This window comes from Macrotis lagotis, chromosome X (assembly GCF_037893015.1).
Source record: "Macrotis lagotis isolate mMagLag1 chromosome X, bilby.v1.9.chrom.fasta, whole genome shotgun sequence".
NCBI lineage: Eukaryota > Metazoa > Chordata > Mammalia > Peramelemorphia > Peramelidae > Macrotis > Macrotis lagotis.
Window position 1 is genome coordinate 266794627 of NC_133666.1, and position 13933 is coordinate 266808559.

The 13933-nt window shown below is 43.2% G+C and overlaps 1 protein-coding gene across 5 annotated transcripts in view; it reads left to right on the plus strand.

Moving 5' to 3' along the window:
* MIER3 (MIER family member 3) overlaps window positions 1-13933 on the plus strand; it is an 84797-nt gene that overhangs the window by 48641 nt on the left and 22223 nt on the right. Inside the window, exons 1-3 of one of the 5 annotated variants that reach the window (XM_074207919.1) lie at window positions 3361-3465; window positions 4504-4528; window positions 7676-7821. In XM_074207919.1, coding sequence (XP_074064020.1) covers window positions 3457-3465; window positions 4504-4528; window positions 7676-7821 — 180 coding nt within the window. In that variant the 5' untranslated portion in view covers window positions 3361-3456. The other 4 variants (XM_074207923.1, XM_074207921.1, XM_074207922.1 and 1 more) reach the window with 4 other exon arrangements.

Sequence of the window (13933 nt, forward strand, 5' to 3'; positions counted from 1 at the left end):
GAAGGAATGTGAGATAAAGAGTACAAGGATAAATGGTAATTTGCTTACAATAGAACAGAAATTCCAATGGGCACAATGGAATGTATGGAAAGCCATAGGACAAGTTTTGGAGGACTAAGGTTGGGTTGGATAGGGATGAGGGCACATAGGGAGGTTGAAGAGGAAAGAGGTTTTCTACATTGGCAATGCTTGTATTATTCTTCAGATAAGGAAAGTGAGGTCTTGAGAGTTTAAATGGCTAGACCGAGGTCAGAAGACTAGTCAATTGCAGTCAGAATTTGAACCCAATATTTCTAAGATGTGTTCTTTCCTTGATTAAAAACTCCCGAACTAAATTGAACTGTTACTTTCTATGTATATTCACCTAATGTACTAGTGATTTTTTTCCTTTTGAGAAATTAGTAACTTATTAGCTTCAATATTTTGTTAAAAGTCACTTAGGACTGTTAGACTTTCTACCTCTGACTCCAAGAAATCTTGCTCTTATAAAAAAAAAATAAAAAACTGGTTTTTTTTCCTCCTCCCAGATTTTATGAAGTTTAATCAGAAAAGGAACATGTCATGTAAGACTAGATAGTAAAATACTCTGGTCTTCAGGGATCCCATCTGAACTACTTACTGCCATGTTATCCTGGATAAATCACTTAACCTCATAGTCTGTTGGTTTCTTCATTTGTAAAATGAAGGAAATGGACAAGTGACCTCTAACGAGTTCTCCCTTTCATTTTTGGCTCCAGTCGAAAAGACATCAAAAAGTGTCTCTCTCCACCACTACCACCACCCTTATACCAACTAAATTGGCTACATTTAGCTTTCTGTGAACCTTTATGCAATACCCAGTAAATATGTCATTAAGATATGCATAATAATGGACAGCAAGATAAGCAGTCAAAATCATAAATGGGTATACTAATCCTTTTACAACCTAATATAAAGAATTAGCAGATATACTAAATACATCTAGCTGGATAAGTGAAGAAGTCATTTAGCTTGAACTTCAGAGACTCATCTGTAAAATAGGGTTAAGAGCACCTGCTATTGTGAAGATTCAGTGAGGTCTTGTAGGTCTCAGTGAGACCTTTTTTAAAACTTGACAGTGCTCTAGCAATACCAGCTATTCTTCATCTAGCCAAGATTTTATGCATTTCTCAAACATGGCTAAGATGGCTAAAGTGAATCCTAAAACATATTCAGATTTTGAGTTGGCTAAGTTGTGTGAAGGAAACATTTTTCCTCATGAAAATCATGAACCTGATTATTGGGGACAGTTTCTTTGCTCCCTTTCAGCTCTAAAGCCATGAAACTGTGGTCCCACTTTGAGCCTCTGGGTTCCCTCTGTGGGGTTATGCTTGCCCATGTGCACTTTTAATGGCGCTGTCCACAGTGCATGTCCATGGCCACATTTTCTAAAGCTAATCCCTTGCACTTTATTTCAAACCGTTTTTTTTTTTACTTTGAAAAGTTTGAATGCCTCGTTGAGGATTGCACATGTAGTATGTGCCAAGACTAGAGTTTCAAAGTTCAGCTGTTTTTGAGTTATTTGACTGGACAAAAGGTCAAAAGATATCTTTCACAGCAGGGAAAGTGTATTTTTCCACATGTTTATAGTGTTTTGAAATGGCTGAAGTAATTTTCCTTAAAATTTCCACAGATAAATAACTTTCACCCATGGCATGAGTTGTAAAGACTACAGTGTAGTAGAGAGAACACTGGACTTGGAGTCAGGAGGTTTGTTTTGTGAGTCCAGGTTCTTGACATTTACTAGCTTTATGACTTTGGGCAAGTCACATCACCTCCAGGCCTCAGTTTTCCTTATCTGTATAAAGACTGCAACATGTTTGTATTATCTTGCTCTTGGTGTAGTTGGAAGAAAGGCAATTTAAATTATAAATTTCAAGCCCTCAAGGAAAACTTTTGTCACTGCCGATCACATATTCTGGGTGAAAGGGTCCCTTTTGTGAGGATGCTTATATTCTATGGTTCAACCTATAAATTCCACTTGTGAAGTAAAAGAAAGGTTTCACCTCTAGGGAGATATACTTAGTGATTTTGATGATCATCTCAGTTCTAACACCTAAATGCTTTTTTATTTTCCAGGATTTAATGTATAAGCCCTTCCTTAGGCCTCCAGAGTTTATCTCTTTGCCTTCCCAGTATGTCTCCAGTCTCCGAGGCCCCCCGAGTTATCTTCTTGTTTGACCCTTTTCTGATGCCATCCTAAGATGTCTTCTTCCCTGTACCCCTGCCTGAAAATAGTTACATTGTTTCCCCAGTTTCCTGGGGAAAGGGGAGCACGACCAAGGAATAGGGAAGCAGTGTCCGGATCTGCGCCTTGCCAGGCTGCCAGATTCGTTCTCCAAGGCTGGGGCAATGGCACCTCCACAAAGGATGGGGGCATTTCCCCGGCATAAGGAGGATTAGGCGGCTCTCTGGATCAACAGGTCACTTTACTTTCTCCCACGTCTCCTCCCCCCGGTGCAGAACTGTAAGCTTCAGAGCCCGCAGGAGGCCGCCCCACTGGCAGCGCTGCGCCTGGCTCCGCGGCTGTGCCCTCCTGGCCTCCAGCGGGTCCTCGGGCCCGGCCGCCCGCCGCGCCCACTCCCGAGCGGCGTCTCTTCTGGCAGGCGCTCCTGCCCGCTTCGAGCGCGGCCGCCTGGCTCCCCTGCCCCGAGACTAGGCTGGTCCCGTTCTCCCCAAACTTGCGCGCGGCCAGCGGTCCTCACGGGCGCTGCCCGGGGCCGGGGTGCGCCCTCCCCCCTCGCCGGTCTGGCCTCGGCCCGTGCCCACCCTGTCCTGCCGCCCCGCTCCCGCTCCCGCTCCGCAGGGCCGTCCCGGCCGGGGCGCTGGGGTCCGCCGGCGGCCCGGCTCCGCGCGCCCCTGCCCCGGGGTGCCCCCCGCGCGCCGCCCCACCTCGGCGCCCCGGGGAGCCCGCCCCGCCCGGGGCCGCGCGGTCCCCAGTCTCCTCCTCCCGGAGCAGCAGCCGTCCCGCCCGCCCCGAGCCCGCAGACCCCGGCCGGCGCCCGAGGCATCCGCTGAGAGCTCCCCCGCCGCGGCCCCCCGGCGCCCCGGGGCTGCGGCAGCAGGGCGTGCCGGCCCGGCCCCGCACCGGGCCCCGCACCGGGCCCCGGGCCCCGGACCCCCGGGCCCGTCCCGCGGGCGCGCCGCTCTCCGCCGCCAGGCTGCGGGAACTTTGCCGGAGCCCGGAGCCCGGAGCCCGGGCGGGTGAGTGGGGGGCGGGGGCGCGGGCCGGGCGGGGCGCGGGCCGGGCGGGGCGCGGGGGCGCGGGGCCGGGCCGGGGGTGTCGCCCTGCCCCGCTCCCTGCCCTATGGGGGCCGGGCCGCCTCCGCCGCCGGGCGGGTGCGCCGGGCCGACCGCGGCGGCGGCGGCTGCGATTGGCTCAGCGGCCCCATCCGGGGACTGGGCGCAGCGCTGCTCGTTCGCCCTAAAGGTACCAATATGGCGGAGGTGAGCAGGGAAACCGGGCAGGAGCGGCGGGGCTGCGGCGGGCGCCCGCCGGGCTCGGGGGCGGCGCGGCCCGCCGGGGCGGGGGGGGGGGGCCCGGCCGCTCCCCGCCGCCTCCCCTCGGGCCGGCCGGGCGGCGCCGGGGCCCCCCCGCGGGAGGCGGCCGGGCGGGCGGCGGGGCCGGCTGGGGGGGCGGGAGCGGGCCGGGGCTCCTCCGGGACTAGGCCGCGGCGACGGCGGCGGCGGCGGCCCCCGCTCGGGCTCGGCGCTGGCCCGGCCCGGCCGGGGGGCCGGAGGGGGCAGCGGGGCGCCCCGCCGGGGCCGGCCCGGGGCCCCGGGGATCCCGGCCGCCGCGGAGGGGGGGGGGGGGACGCGGGCTGCCGGCGGCTCCCGCTCCCGGCTGCGGGGTCTGCTGCGGGCTCCCGGGGCCGGGCCGGGCCGGGCCGGGGGCAGCGCCTGCCCTCCGGGGCCGCGGGGCGGCTGCGGCGGCGCGGGGCTTCGGACGGCACTTGGCCCCCGCTGCTGCGGGCGCCCCGGGGGAGCGGCCGGGACCCGGGCTGGGACCCGCTCGGAGGCGCCGCGCCGGGGGAGGGGCCCGGGGAGATGGCGCGGGCCGGAGGTCGGAGCTGTCCCGGCGGGCCCGAGGGGAGCGGGCTGTGCGGCGGGGCGGGCCGGGGGAGGCCGGGCGGGGAGGTGTGGCGTCGCTACAATGGGGCGCGGGCGCCGGGCCCGGCCTCCGCAACTTCCCGAGCTCCGGGGGCGCCTGCAAGTTGCCGGCCCGCGCCGGGCCGGGCCCCCTCTCCGGCCCGCGCCGGGCCGGGCCCCCTCTCCGGCCCGCGCCGGGCCGCGGCCCCTCCTCCAGCCCGCGGCGGGCCGGGGCGCGGGGCACTCGGGGGGAGGGGGCCGGGCCGGGCCGGGCCGCGGGGCCGGGCTGCGGCGGGAGTGCGGGCCCGGCCCCGCCTCCGGCCGCCCCGGAGCCCGCCGCGCCGCCGGCCGCCCGCCCTAACCCCGCTTGTCTTCTTGTGCTTGTCTCCTCTCTAGGCTTCCTTTGGAAGTTCGAGCCCAGGTTTGTCCCGTTTCCTTCCCCCTTCGGTGGTCCCGGCGGGCGGCCCGTGGTAACGGGGCTCGGAGGAGCGCTGGCCCGAGGCGGCCCCCAGCTGCAACTCTTGCTAGACGCGCTCACCGCGCCCTCCGTTGTATTTTGTATCCTATGAGTTAATTGTTCGAGGAACAAAACAGCCGTAGTCTTGTGTGACTTTTTTTTTTTTTAACACGGGACCGGTTGGGAAAATTCACCTTTAGTTCCACAGAAGTTAAGCGTATAGGTAACCGAAATGAATGTTTGCTTTTTCAATAGTGTGTGTCTTGACTCTCAGCCATCGGCGTTGGGGCCGGTCTGGAAAACCCTCGCCTAGAAAGTTTTCTTGGAATTCTGTTCAGGCTTTAACTTAAGATTTTGATTTGAGATTTGGAAAGAGATCGATTCAATGCTTAGATGGTTGCTCCTTCTGGACCGGGGACCATTTAACACCGTTCCCCACCCCAATTTCTTTTGGATCTTGAATAGATTAACATTTTTGTCAGGTTTGGTGTCAGAAACTCAAGCTGGCTTTTGTCCTATGATCATCATCATCATCATCTGTAAAGGGAGAGGGTTAGTTTAGAATATCTCTAGGGTCCCTTCCAGTTTTGTTGATGAGAATGGTCATACAGAAAACGTCTAATAATAAAGGAAAAATCAAGAGGAAACAGGAAAGGTGATTCTTTTCTCAGTAGAATCAGAAGCTATTGGCATTTAACTGAGTATCATCCTTTAAATAGATTAATTTATCTCCAAATTACTTAAGACTTGAGGTTACTGGAATAGATATTACTTTTAAGTAAGTTGATTTTAGTCTGATAAAAAGGAATTTAAAGAGAATTGTTCACTGGAATCCATTCTAGGGAATGTTTTTAAAACTTCAATCCAGCAGAGGATAATTCCTTCTCTTCCACTAAATTTTTAATATTAATTGATAAAAACAAAGTAGCAGCACTCGGTACATTCCCAGTCCCATGGAATTGAGACAGAATTCCAAACGTTTTTTAAAAGACATCTAAACTGAAGATATCATCTCGTGAGCCTAGAAAAGGTCTTTATTAAAGAGCAAAATGTTCCAGGTTGACACACTTTTCATGTTTTTTTAAAAAAATTCTCTTGATTGTGAATTAAAATATTACTCTCCTAGTCTGAGCTACATACATAGTTTCTATGGATAATGTGTTCAGAAAAAGAAAGTAAAACTAAGACTGATTTTATAATTCCAGACACCTAAAATGATGATGAAGTTGAGTTTTTTGTTTTGTTTCAACTCAGTTTATCTGTTGTTGTGTAGAAAGAAATGTGAAATTGATAATAAGTTATCATCTTGGTATTCAAATAGAATATATCTGGTTTTAAATTAATCAACTAATGCATACTGCAGGTACATTAGAATCTTAGTAGCTTGAATTTCACAATTAAAAGGGGGCATATATAGAATTTATGCCTTTAATATATCATGGAATCTAGTTGGGAGGACACAATGTAATTAAACCTCAGAGCTCTGGAATATGCAAGGAGTTATAATTTGGTTTAGAGTCTTTCAAATTCATGCTTTTTTTTCCTGGGAAAAAATAGTCTATGATTCTCATAAGCTTCAGTGTTCTTGTAGATAGAGCCATCTCATCAGGCAACCCTTTTTTTTAGTTTATCATTACAGAAATAAAAGATTTACATTCTATATAGCAATTGTATAAAACTAGTTTTTAGGAATGTTGGTTGAGGTTTTCTGCAGTCAGAAGCAGCACTGATGGTTCTGAGATTTTGAAATAGTGAAAAATAATTGGTCTAGTTGAATGAAATATCACTGTGGAAACAAATGGAAGAAAGCTAGGGTTTTTTTTTTTCCTTAAATTTAGTGGCATAGAGCTCCTGGGATTTTGTTACCAGTTTTCTAATTTTTCTTCTGTTTTTTGGTTGAAGAGTATTATTGTCTCTGAGTTTAATTTTGATGTAGAAAGAGATGTGAACAAACTGGTGAGAGCTAAAGAATGTGATGTTATGCATGAAAATGCTGTGAAAATATTTCAATAACATGTCTTTCCTCTAAATAATCCTTAAAAAACTTTATTATCATAACTTTAAGATATAATACACAATAAGATTTTAAGAAGAGTTTTATTTTTCTATAGCAGTGCAACTTTACAGAAATGAAACAGTGACAACCCTTTCAAAGAATGAATTGCTTTGGCAATAGCTGTTATAAAGAAAATATACACAGATAGCCTATAACTAAGCAGGTTTTTAAGAAGCAGATTTGTTTCCCATTTGAGAAATGTTTTTCTCCTGTTTGAACTAAATCACTTTTAGTGGAGTTTTAATGATTCTTTTTGGTTCATCTGTTAAACACCCATTTTAAATACAAAGAACTATGGGAAGATATAGAGATGATTACAATTCAATTTCTTCCTCTTCCTCCTCCCCCTCCCAAAATTTATCAACTGTCAGCCGAAGAGACAAAAATTCATCTTTGCCTATAGTCTGTGTTCTGATTTTGCTTTTATTTGTTCAGACTTTTTTTTTAAGTTTTTTTCTTTTTTGCAAGGCAATGGGGTTAAGTGGCTTGCCCAAGGCCACACGACTAGGTAATTATTAAGTGTCTGAGACTGGATTTGAACCCAGGTACTCCTGACTCCAAGGCCGGTGTTCTATCCACTGCCCCACCTAGCCGCCCCCTGTTAAGATTTTTAAGTAAGTTTGACTTTGTCAGAAAAACACCTGTTGGGCCTACCAGTATCCTAGCTGTAGAGCTAGTTGTAAGAACTTAAGTTCCAGAACATTTAAATAACTTGCCTAAGGCCACACAGATGGTAAAATCTGTATCCCAGCCAGGATTTTAAGCCCAGGTCCTTCAACTCTTAGATTCAGATGCTGTTTCAGGACTATGTGCCACCATGCTTCTAAACCATGTCTAATCCAGCTTCTTTGAAGAAACTGAAGAGATAGGATACCTTTTCTCTAGATGGTAAGGCTAAAAGTAGTATTAATGGAATCTTGCCTTAGTGTGCTTTATTGTCTAGGCTACAAGTAAATGAATTTAATAAAAACACAGACCTATAACTTAGAGAATGCAATTTTACTTTGTAAGTCTTTTGTGGCTAAGTCAAATAACTTTTGTTATTTTTATTATAGTTGGGTCTCTATCTTCTGAGGATCATGATTTTGACCCCACTGTTGAAATGTTGGTACATGACTATGATGACGAAAGAACTCTTGAAGAAGAAGAAATGATGGATGAGGGCAAAAACTTCAGTTCTGAAATAGAAGATTTAGAAAAGGTAGGAAAGATTATCTTATGATACGATTCACACAAGGTGAAAATGTTAACAAAGCTTGATATGGAGATATGTGAAGGATTTTTGTTCAGTGATTTTAGATGGATTCCAATATTAAAGTCAATTGTACTTTACAATTTTAGAACAGAGTTAATAATTTCTACTCTGTTAATTCATTTTATCTTCATACTACTACTGTGAGGTAAGTATGGTGACTACCATTATAGTCATTTTACACTTGAAGAAACCATCATATGGTCACATTGTGACTTATCTAAGGTCACAAATTAGTTATTTGTAGATCCAATTAGAATGTAAGTCTCTTGAATCCCAGCCCAAAATTCTTTTGAGAAGAATATACTGCTTTGCTGGCTTAGTCTATTATGCCAAGTAGAGGATAATTCTAAAATATTTAAAGTAGATAGATTGTGTTTCACTTTTGATCAGTATAAAACACTTCCTAAAATTATTTTTTTAAAAATCAAGCCTAGATGCCCCATTTTTCATCTTTCAAAATCAGTTTGCCATAAAAAGAAACTTAAACATGCATATTAAACAATTAGATAGGAGATGTTGCTAGGGTGCTAGCTTCTGAGGCCTAGCCCCATTCCTGAAAAAAAAGTTTTATCAAGTATTATAAATGAGTGATGTTCAATGAAGAACTGAATTATGTATGTTAGCTGATCGTCCTTTGGTTTTGAAGAGGACCACACCAGCTCACCATAGGACTGAAAGTATGAGTTGCATAGTTGTGTTTATTATAGTGCAGGATCTGCTGTACAAGGTATCTTTCTCATTTGCCTTTCTCAGAACTAGGCCACCCCATGGCCTGATTGATAGGAAACAGGACTATTGGAGATGGTCTGGCTGTTGCGGGAGGCTCTTAGCCTTGAATTGGTTTCTCTTCCTCCTGTATTGGTGAGGCACTTCAGCACATCATCAGCACAGAGCAAGCACTAGCATGTGTGATCAGGTGATAGAATGCAACCACCTTATATAACCCAACCTGTCTCTCAGTGGACTAATTGTCAGTTGCCCTTTCCTCTCAGACTTTCTTTGGTTTCCAAGAACTTCATATCCTCAAAACAGCCTCCTGACCTGAGAAGAGGTAGAATTATTGCCCTAATATCATAGGTAGAAAAACACAAAAGTCTCTTTAATCTGTCTGAGGTCATCTCTGGGGCAGAGACGAGAGCCTGGGGTTCTGTCTACTACTATTGAGTATTCATCTATTCCTCTTCCTGTCCTGCGTGATACTAGATGTCTTTAGTTTCTGTACTTTATTGACAATCTGAAGTTTGAGCAGATATTCAAAGATGTCTTTTTTCCCCCCATGAAAGCAAAGTAAATTGGAAATTTAAGCATTATAACTATTAGTAAATTCTCTGACATGAGCAAAAAATTTATCCCTTATTTACCCCCTACTGGGTGATGGATAAAGTGACCACATAATTTTATTTGGTGATGAAGTTGATGAAAGTAAATGCTCAGCTACCTGTTGTACCTCTTTACTGCAATTCAGCTTTGATCCTTGCCCAAACCAGCTTCTCTCCATGTTCAAAGTATTTCCTTTCTACCTTTTTAAGTGCCAAAGAGTTTGTGAGCTTGGTTAATTAGGTAGCGCTCTGTCCCTTAGTAGCAAAGCTATAACAGAGTTGAAAAGTCAGACCACCAGGGTAGCATTTTAGCTTTTGCGCATTATTCAAGAGTTAGAAAGCATCATTGCTCTCCCTGATAAATAAGAGACAGAGATCAGAGGGAGAAAAGGGGAATATGTCCATCTGCCCTTCTCATATTCATTTAGAGAATACTCCTCCAAATTTGAAAGCTTGACTTGTGATCTTTTGAGTTTTGTCTTGGGTGGACTGGAGTGTCCTTGAGGACAATCTGTTCCTTCCAGAAAAAAAAAGAATGGAAGCAAATTTCTTATGGCTGACTTTTAAATTTCAAAAGAGTGAGAAATAATTAAAATTTGAAAATTGAAATTTTCTTTTAACATTGAGGATTTTTTTTAACAACAGCTCATTCTCATTTTTCAGTGTTGCGTATAATGTAATTCAAAATCTCTTATCATGCTCACCATACATCTTTTCTTTAGAAAATTGTCTTGGAATTTGGTGTTTTTAAAATTTTGTTACATCTAAAAACTTAGGTATAAGTTGGTCTAAGATTTTGGAATGCTTAATTAAGAATAGGTGGTTAATACTCATAATGTAGAAGTCTACAATTTTTTTTCAATTTTGACCATCTTCCTATGATTACATATACCATGATGTAGTAAATAATGCATTGAAAATTGAATCAAGAAGACTGGAGTTTAAATTCCATCTCTCTCTCTCTCTCTCTCTCTCTCTCTCTCTCTCTCTCTCTCTCTAACTCTTTCTGGATGACCCTGTGTTGACTCTGTTGATTTAGGGAATTCCCATATCATCTTACTTCATAATCTTAGGTGGGAAGGTGGGAGGGGGAGGATTTTTTTCCTGAACAATCTACTTTAACAACTGGTTTGATGTATGTTTTTAATGAACTTTTTTACAAAGCTAAAGAAAAAAAGACTTATTTAGAGTTAAAGGGAAAAAATCATTACTAATAACAAGCATTTATAGAGTTCCTAGTATGTGCTAGACTGGATATCCAAAGGATATAATTTCTAAAGTCAAATAGCATTCAATCTAACTGTTCTATTTTCATTTTATCTATTCACACAGCAAAACATGATGTCAGAGCCATGAATTTCATTTTATTTAGAAATTCCCAATAAAAAATTATCCACTCTGTTGATATGCACCATGAGCTTTGTATATCAAAAAAAACCTCAAGCTGCAAGCTACAGAGATACTTACCTTTCCTTGCCCAATTGGTTCTGCTTCTGACCTTTAAAAAGCATTTTAAAGCTTTACCTTCATTTTCTTATTGCCATCTCTACTGGAAATTGATAGAAGCAGAAAGCAGTAAGGTTTATTGGCTAGAGAGCTCAGGTAGACACCCAGTACCAGATTAGTAGGACTTTCTCAAACTCAGGTATTTTTAATTTTAAAAATTTGATTATTTTATAAAGACTTAAGGAATTTTTAATCCATAATATTAAATAAAGATAAGCAGAGTATGTAATTTAAGAATCTTTCATTTTACTGGCTTAGGTACAGCCACCATTGCCATCGTTTGCAATGCCTTTCTAAATAGATAGTCTTTAGAATTACTGTGAATTAAAAAAAAAGAGAGATCATCCTGCTGCCGGTCTGGTGGTATATTTTTGAGTTTAGGTAGACTAGACTTCTGGCAACAGACAATAACCAACCAGCAGGCCAGCAGTTAATGCTTTCTTCTCCTCCCCCACCTGCACCTGCTCTACCTTGGCCTAGACCTTCCAGAACTTTTGAACACAGCCATGATGAGCAATTGCAGTAGGACTTTAGGAAAGCGCCAAATTTATATGTGTTCAGTGACTCTAGAGACATGACACTTTTTTTGATCAAACCATCATTTTTTAGTATCTCCAGTAGATAACAAAAGCTGGAAAGGAGTTATCTTATTAGGAAGATTAATCTCTTTAATGCCACTAGTTTAAATTTACTATACTAATATGTGTTACTTCAATGTTGTCCCTTTCTTTTTGACAACTTTCATTTTAAAGCATGAATTTAAAATGTTCTTAATTTCTACCATTAAAGTCTTTAGGGAGGTTTTCAATTTTAAAATTCTGTACTTATCACTTGAATTTTAGCAGGTACAGATCTGTTAAAGAAAAATTCTTCAAGTCAGACTTAATTTTAAAGTAAAATTAAATTGGAATTAATAAGATGCCTAAAAAAAGGCATTTGAATACCTGGAATAGGACACTATTAAAAATCTTTAGTTCTACTACTGATTCACAGTGGTTAAAATCATTTAATTTTAGGTATCTGATTGCTTTAGGTCCATTCTGTTTTGTACAACTTATATTTGGAGCCAATATATTAAAGTAACTTTTCTACCCCTGACTTCTGTAGTGCAAGAGTACATGATTATGTTTTCCTTTTTAACAGTGCCTCACCCTAGATGCTTTTGATGTGTTTGCTACTCAGAAATCATTTCTCCTTTCACATTCCATCATGATTCATTCTCAGAATGCATTATATTCTTTAGATTTGTACATGCAAATGCACCTAAGGCAATAAAATCAGCTTTTCATAATCACATAATAGATTTTGATACCCCAAAATATGTAAGCTTATTAAATCAGGTAGGTGATATTTGTTTGGAATTTAGTAATGTGAATGACCAAAAATTATATATGAATTAGTTAACACAGAGGATCATGCATTTAGAACTGGAAGGAATCTTAGAGATAATCTAGTCCATTCTCCTTAATTTGCATAGGAAAGAAGGAAGGGTCTGTGAGGAAGTGACTTGTCCTAGATGATAAACTGTAGCAACAAGATTTAGAACCTGGTCCTTTGACTCCAAAATGAGTCAAATACCTTTCCTAATCCATGGAGCCTCTCTCTCTCTATTGATTTTTTGAATTAAAATAGTTATTAAGGGAACATAGCAAATTTAAGTTCATCTTGATATACATTTAAACTTTAATTAGAAAATAATCTACAAAAAATGATCATTTCAAAATTATTTCTAACTACAGTGAGATATTACAGTTCCAAAATAATTTAAACATAGAAGTTTGTGACCTAGATTGAAGAACAGCAATACTTGAAAGGAACAGAATTAGAATCAAAGCTGATTTTTATGACTTCAGATGAGTGATTTCCCTTTTCTGTATTGAAGTGCTATCATCTATAAATAATCATTGTAAATTCATTTCAGTTCCAGTCTTAGCTAAGTAGCTCCTACAGTAGGGCTCAGCATTAACTATACAAACAAGATAAAGACACTGGCTTCTTCAAGAAACTGATGATCTAGTAGTGAGGGAAGACACAATGAACTGTTAGGGTATAATGGATGCTTAGAGAGTGAGGAGAGAAATGGGAAGGGAAAGGGTGATCATTGACTTTGGGAGTTATCTAGGAAAGCTTCAACGAAGGAGAAGTGGCACTTAAGATAGGACTTGGGACAGAAAAGTTGAGGAAACATTTACCAAGCAAGAGAGACAGATTGTCCAAAATCAAGAGGTGGAGAGCACAGGATGAGGTTGAGGAACAATGAATAGGTCAGTGGTTTACAACATGAGCCTGGAAAGGAGAATGGTATGACATAAGACCAGAAAGTAGTTTGTCACCAGATGATGGAGACCATTGGATGTCAGGACAGATTTGTATTTTAGCCTAGAAATGGTGATGGGACACTTAACAGGTTTTGAGGCAAGCAAGTAGTGATGTGATCAGATCTTTGTATTAGTAAGATTAGTTTGGAAGGAGCATGAAGGATGCACTTGGCAGGGGAGGATCTTCCAAAGGCAGAAAAAGCTTGTAGAATTCTGTTACCATTGTTGAGGAAGAAGTAATGAGAGCCTTCTGAAGTGAGGTGTTGGTACAGTATGGAGAAGACAGACCTAGGGATATTTGAAAATAAAGGATTAGTAGAATTTGGGAAATGATTAGATGGAAGTTTGGGGGAGAGAAAAGGACAGGGCAGTAGTGACTGGCAGGAAGCAGGTCCATCTGAGAGCAACAAAGTGGCATAAGTAGAAGCAGGTGTGCAGGAACAAAGTATACGTGAATCCTGTATTATATGAGGTTTAGGTTTTTAAAATATGAACTATTCTTTTGATTTAACTTTTTGATGGATTGTACTTTTGATCACATTTTAATTTCTGATCATAAGGTTCAAAAATTAATATATGGAAACTTGGTAAAATTGCATAGTAACAAATGGCAAACAGTAATCATGAATGTTTTCAACAAATAATACTTGGTATTTAATCAAATATGTGTCTTATGTAACACATAACCCTTACGTCTTTGTACAATACCTTCTGTGTTTTTTTAAGAGGCATATGGGCTTATAAATTGGAATCGCAAATGATGGGAAAGATGTAGCTTATTTGAAGGGCCTGTGAGTGAGAGTCACTTGTTGAGTGCCCCCAGCATGAACTTGTCAGTCTCTACCACATTTATAACAGAATACAACTCTGTCTGCTTCACAGTTTTTATTCTCTTGGGGGTGGTAGATTAGCTTC